The sequence below is a fragment of the Mollisia scopiformis genome, assembly GCF_001500285.1.
Source record: "Mollisia scopiformis unplaced genomic scaffold LY89scaffold_1, whole genome shotgun sequence".
Taxonomy (NCBI): domain Eukaryota; kingdom Fungi; phylum Ascomycota; class Leotiomycetes; order Helotiales; family Mollisiaceae; genus Mollisia; species Mollisia scopiformis.
Genome location: NW_017263581.1, coordinates 2660959 through 2667771, shown reverse-complemented (window position 1 = coordinate 2667771; position 6813 = coordinate 2660959). Strand labels below are relative to the sequence as shown.

General features: G+C 46.2%; 1 protein-coding gene across 1 annotated transcript; it reads right to left on the bottom strand.

Moving 5' to 3' along the window:
* Positions 1–4147: 4147 nt before the first annotated feature.
* On the bottom strand, positions 4148–6111 carry LY89DRAFT_679739 (MFS general substrate transporter). The gene has a single exon (XM_018213935.1). It carries the CDS (start codon positions 6032–6034, stop codon positions 4436–4438), a length of 1599 nt encoding a protein of 532 aa, XP_018079022.1. The 5' UTR covers positions 6035–6111; the 3' UTR covers positions 4148–4435.
* Between the last annotated feature and the right edge of the window lie 702 nt (positions 6112–6813).

The following is a 6813-nucleotide window of genomic DNA, read 5'->3' as shown; positions in this document are numbered from 1 at the left end:
TTCATGGCCTCCGCGTCGGCGTACTTGCCCTGCCTGCCGAGCACAAGAGCGAGGTTGCTCATAGTCGTGAGCGTGGAGGGGTGTGTCTTGAGCTGCGTGGTCTCCCTGATCCTGATCACCTGCTCAAGCAGCTCCCTAGCTGCTTCATTCTTCCCACGGTTTATTAAGCTTCTTGCTTGAAGGTCATAGAGCGGTAACAAATCTTCCGATGGCTTGTCAGGTTTCTGTCTAAGCTCAAGGAACATGTCTTCTAGCAATTGGCCAAGCCTAGTATCTTGTCGCATACCTAGCAGAGTCCAACCACACTTGAGAAGAATTGAAGTGATAACTGGTTTCGATGCTAATTCGAATGCCTTCTTGACTTTTAAGTCTAAGTAAGACAAGACATGAGGAAGGAGACGTCTCTCTTGTGTTTGCCACATGCGAGTATTAGAGCGAGAGAGCCCAAGAACACAGCCAGTTGCGATCCATGCCACACCTTGACGCTTTAAATCCTGTCGGTCCTTGGCCCAAGCGTGAGTCAGTGGGTGCATCGATAATGCCACGCAACTGTTCAAATCCTGCCGAGTGGCTAATGAAAGCGAGGCAAGGAGAGAACTGGCCTCGGTGAGACGAAAATGGTCCCATTCATCTTCGTCTGGGACCATGAGTTTTGGCAACTGCAAGACGTGGTCTCGAGAGAATTCATCGATACCTCTACCCTCATCACTTGCTTGCGAGATCTCTCTGCAACCCTTCCATGCCTCCTCGAAAATCTGGAGAGGAAGTACGCTAGAGTCAAACATCGACAGAATCTCAAGTAAGCGAAGAGCATCGCGTGCAGACTCGGTTTGAGATTGTTCCAAGACATCTGCTGAGGCTTCGAAGGTCGCATACACATCGCGATACCTCGACTGGGCTTGCTTAGGTCTGTATTTCAAGAGCCGTTGTCGCTGCCGTTGGTAGACCTCAGGGTACTGGTAGAGCTGGCAGTGGCCTTGACTGATATACGCTCCAGCTTGTATTAAAGCAAGCGTGTGTAATCCTAGGAGGCGGGCTACTTTTCTGGCTTGATTATCATATGCTAGCCACGATGCTGGAGCTAGCTCGGCTGCTTTGAGCAAGAGTTCTTTCGAGTCCTCTTCTTCTAGACCCCCAAGTGCTTCGAAGGCATCTACACTATACTGCTTGCATTCGATAACACGAGATGTCATGAGAACAGCACCGTGACTACCTAGTGGAAAGTATACTTGGTAGTCGAAGCCCGGGTCGTCGGCATTATCAAGGATGAGGAGCCAGCTTCGGTACGTTGTCGCAAGAACTTGAAGTGCTTCGGGGACGCTTTCAATTACGCGCCCAAGTAGCTTTGCAACGGCGATAAAGTCACGCTTAGCGGTGGAAGGCTTGTCGACGTCGACCCAGAATATTCCCCAGAACCTATAGCATAAGCTAAATTACTTGTGAGTCTTCAAGGGTTGTCGGAAGGACGTACTTTTGCTTCATTAAGCTCGCAACTTGTAAGCATATCTCGCTCTTTCCTTGCCCGCCTAATCCCGTAATCACAAATCTCTTCTGACATTGGGCCGCAGATATTGACTCGCTTTGTAGAGCCCTCTGGATTCGGGAAAGTAGATCAGAACGCCCAGTGAATAGGCTATTAATAGCCCGAGGTACCATCCAGTGTACGTTGCCATGTATATTAGCGCCTGTACCAAACTCAACCATGTTAGCTAACTATAATTACAGCTCTCAATGAGTCGGGTCTTTATGGAGCTTATAAACCCTACCTTTTGAATGTTCGCCAATCTCCCTCTCTAGCCGAATGAAGGCATTTTTTCTCCCCTCGCCATAAATCAACGGCATGTGCAGGTCGAAAATTCCTAATAAAGAATAGGCTTCGTCTTCTTTGCGCTTGGCCGTGCGCTTCGTTCCCCATAACATCCGCTCTTCAATAGTCAATTCGATGAGAGGCTTCCCTTGAAATACGTCCACTGGAATCTCCGTGATCTCGTGAAGTAAGGATTCTAGCGATCCCTTGTCGCCTAGTCGTTCATCCTCCTGAGAGAAGAACTCGACTGACCGTGGGGCAATAAGCTCTTGAAGTGTCCAAGCTCGAGTGAACCATCTACTATGCCGGAATTCTGGTTCCCACAAAGACCGAGAGAGTAACTCATTTGTATCGCTTCGTGTGGAGACGTCAGACAAGTAGACGTAACACTTGACCGCATCCTGATACCAACGGAACATCGAGTTAATAGCTTCCGAAAGCTCTGTGTGATTAGATTTGTTGATACAACACGTGTCTACCCAGAAGTACTGTAGCCCATCTCTTGCAGCTTGCTCGCCGCAAAATCGAATCTTTGTATATCCAGCCTTATTTGTGTAATTTCCTGCTTTGAAGTCGTCGAAAGTGACTTCCTCTGTATCCTTTCCCCAAGTATGAGACAGTATCGCGTATGGCGGAACATGTTCGGTGTAATCCTTGGTAAGGCCGAGGTTACCGCTTTCAAGGTGCAGGAGACGCATTCTCGTACCAGGATCGGCCAGATAGACTTTCAAATAGTAGACAAAGGGAGCACAGAGGTCTATGCTCGACTGCCAGTGAATGAAAAGGAAACTTTCTGCGCATTAGGCATCAAGCAGTCGGTGTCAAATGTCATGATGAGGCTCGCGCTTATGTCGCCAATGGCGGGGGCATTACTAAGCAATATATAACTCACTTAAACATTCCCACGTGACCAAGCAAGTACTGACAGTACCATGGTGCGTTGACAACGTAAAGTAAGGACTATAGAGTTATCTCTTGTATAACATGCAGAGGTAAGAAACTATATGGGATTACTTTAGATCAATTAGGTTAATTGACTCGTGATGGATTTTACGTTCTCCTGGGCGACGAGGTGCTTGTTAATACTTGCAATATCATTAGCCAGCTAAGCGACACATTTAGTTGTCATATATAATTTTACCGAGATTAATATAAGCACACCGCCGCTGACCAGGATCCTTGATCGCTTGATTGTAGGAGGTATCAGCCCATGTGGCGACAGCGTATGACATAGCGTGCTCTGGCCGCCACAACACTGAGAATAATTTTTTAGCATCGTGATAAAACTCGGAAACCCGTATCTAATTGTTTTATAAGTTTAACAAGCGAAAAGAGCTTAATGGTAGTATTGCGGGTCGAGGGGTCCTATTACACTATAATAAGAGGCTGTTTATAATTCAAATGGGCGGCGACGACGCGATGAAAATTTTCGGAATTAATAAGTTAAGAGTGTTCGGGAGAGGCATATAATGTAACTAAATTAAAAACATATTGGAATTTGGATATATTCGCAGATTTAGAGTCGCTTGAATTCGAAGTACCTACGATTTGTCTCGTTACAGGGGGCGTCTCGGTACGCAGGGATAGACGTTATGTGGTCTTTCCGGCCGGATACTTGTAATGAAATGCGCGAATACTCCCACAGAAGGAGTGACAAACGCAAGGATAACCACCATGGACGAAATGGCAAGTGCTGCAGATGGCATCTCCCTCCCCATTGGGCAGCGTGCACTTTAGGATTGCTTGCTTGGCAGGGTCTTGCTGGTGGAACCAGCATATCTTGCCGCAGGCTTCGTGCCAGGGACATTGGCCGACTGGAACGTGTTTGCAGCAGCCGATGCAGATTGTGGTGGAACTCATTTTAAGAGTGTTTTGAAGTTGATGATCTTGATGAGAAGAGTGTTTGAGTTGTTGTTGGTAGCTTGTGATGATGGTGAAGTTGTATATCGTTTCTAGCAGTGCTGATGAATGAGACACAATAAGTATTGTTAACAGCTGAGCTGTCTTTAAACATTCGGTTGTACACATTTGGTCGAAAAGTTCATCCATAAAGAACTTCTGCAGAAAAACAATAGCATTGTTTGAACTTTCAAAATTCTTTGTCTATTCTCGATTGTTTCTTTTGGACCTTTGATGCAGAGTTCACTTGCAACTGGCATTACCACTTATGCTTACAAGGCTTTCATTTGCTTGTACGCACATCAAAGTATCAATGAACCACCATCCTCGAAGCCAGCTTCGGAAAAACTTAAATTGAATAATAGTCAAATACGAGCAACTCTTTTTATAAGCGACGGAGTAGATATCGGAGGCGCTATCTTTTAAAAAAGGAGCATATCCGTACAACAGAGTGTTATAATACACTAAACGAACGCATCTGACAAAGTCCGACGAGCTTGTTGATCTTTCTACATGTAATACAAAAGACTAACATTGAGGCTGGCAATCTGGTAAAGCGATAAATTCCCACAATAACGTTACCGTGCATGAATTCAGAAAATATCTATAGCTTTTGTACCGCTCTTTACATTCTCCTCTCAACTTTGTAGCTAGAAAAGTTCAGGGCGATTCTGTATTCATTCTCTAAAGCCTGCATTCCCTCCAACATTCAACTCGAATAGCTTTTTTTTAACCCTTTTGCCGCTCCCTGATAACGTTACCGTACTTGTAAAACACATACGGCACTGGTGTTAATAACATAGAAATGCAGCCCAACAAAGTAAGAGACCAATGAACGCCAAGATTCTTATACATTGGAATCGACACTACGACCATGACTCCAGCAGCCAAATAACGCATGAAAGTAGCGCTAACAAGTGCGCTCGCGGCATACTCCTCATACGAATCAATCAGGTATTGATAGGTCGAGATGAAAATTGCTTGGACAGAGAACCCGAATGTCACAGAAGCGACCAAGGGAGACCAATACGAGACTGAAGCGTAGTCTGTCCAAGCCATCCAAAACAGAGAGATGGGAAGCCAAGGAGCTCCATACATGGCGTACCAGAGTCTGTCTTCGGGTGCCACGTCTCCGTCTACTTTTTCACTGGCACGTTTGTATTTGACGTAGATGTAGGGTACAATGGCAGATGCGATAAGGAAACCAACGTTCATACCGATGAAAGCCAGACCTGTTGATCCCTGGGACAAATCATATACATCCCCGAAAATAAACTCATATCCAGTCAGGAAGCCGAATAACACAATGTACACGATAACCAAATACATAGTGAACAGGAGGACCATGATCTCGGTGAAAAACATCCGGAAAGGTCGACGGCAGCTGATCAGGACACGTTTGGGGAAAGACTCTTGGGAAAGTTCGACCTCGGCCATGAATCGATCATCTCCTGTGATGGTACGAAGATTTTTGGCTTTCCATTTGAGAAGTATGGGGGCATACGTTTCGGGTACGAAGAGGAAGATTGCGCCTGTGATGAGGCCTGCGAGAATCAAGGATACCCATTCCGTCCAGCGCCAACTGATATGTGAACTCTGACCGATGAATGCTCCAACCATAGGAGCTAAGAATGGTCCAAGGAAAGACAACGAGCAGCAGATGGGAAATATGTAGGTCCGTTGCATGGGGTAGAACATATCTGCCATGCTGCCGCCAAATGTCGTGAGGGGTGTACATCCGAAAAGACCGGCGATGAAGCGAAATGCGAGCTGAGCACCGATATTTGGAGCAAGACCAGATGCCATGATGAAGATCATGAGTAGCGATAATGTGGCGAGATAGACTGGGTTGCGTCCTACTGTCTCTGACAGAGGTGCAGCGATCAAAGAACCTACTCCGAAGGCAATCAAGTAAAGTCCCGTCGCTAGTGACTCGGCCACTTCGCTCACTCCGAATTCCATGCGAGCTTGTTGTACCACAGCTGAGTCGATAGAAGATACCCATCCCACCAAGAACCCCGTCATGCCGACAATGGCCACTGTGATGTACTTTCGGGGGTGGGGCCATTTCTTCGGATTCAGTTGATCGTCGGAGCCACCAAAATCCACCAGAAAAACATCTTTGCCATCATGATTGTGTTTTCGAACGCCTGGGAGATTTACTCTTTCGCCATTGCGTAGAACAATGTCTTTCGAATCGTCGTCAGAGGTTGTCGGCGTCCTGGCGCTCGAGCCCGAGTTTCTTTTTTCTGCTTCAGCATCATTATCGTGCTTCAATCGGTTGCCGATATCTTTTTTCAGGCGTCGGTATTGGAGAATAGACTGCATGGTATCGGCGCAAAACACCCAGTGGTACAGTTTCCGAAGGGGGAAATAAGTTTCAGTGTGCTTTGGAGGCTGTCCGGCTGTGGGAATTTGGTCAGTTACAGCTCAGGAGATGATGGATAGGATTTCCAACCTACGATGCATTGCCAATGATAAGAGATAGGTTCAACTTGACCAAGATATGATAGATCCTACTGAGATAGCTATCTTCCTCTTCTATATACAACATGCGGCGGATGTCGCTCCCGACATAGCCGCCCATCTCAAGTCGTGACGACGTCGCCATATGGAAATACACCAAGCATCCGCTACTTTGACTTTCGTGATATTGCGACGTGAATGCTCTATCTCGTTGCGAAGGATCGAGTCTGAGAGCATTTAAAAAAATTGGTATCTCGCAATGTCACGTTCTCAAGAGGCTCCCCCTTTCCAAGGTTTTGGTGCCAAGACAAACTTTGAGTGCCAGAAAAAGAGCATTACTAAACAGGCAACGAACAATTCATAAAGTGCAAACTTCTGCTAATTAATACATCCATAACCTTTTCAAAACGGATATCAAATCAATACGGTCAACGACTTGTATGAAACAACGCAATGCTGAGTTGGACGCTGTCGGTGGATACCGTCACGTGCCCTCAGCAGTGGTGCTTGTTATGTCAAATAGATCAGTAAGATTTCAGATACGTCAGTGGCACAAGTATCATTTCCAATAGCGCTGCGCTGTTTCTTCTCCTCCATAAAATGTCATGATGTCAATCATTCCAGACTTTCGGTATGTAGGT

Excerpts from the sequence above, each read along its gene's own strand:
- LY89DRAFT_679739 (XM_018213935.1), bottom strand. The coding sequence starts at position 6,034 with ATGCAGTCTATTCTCCAATACCGACGCCTGAAAAAAGATATCGGCAAC.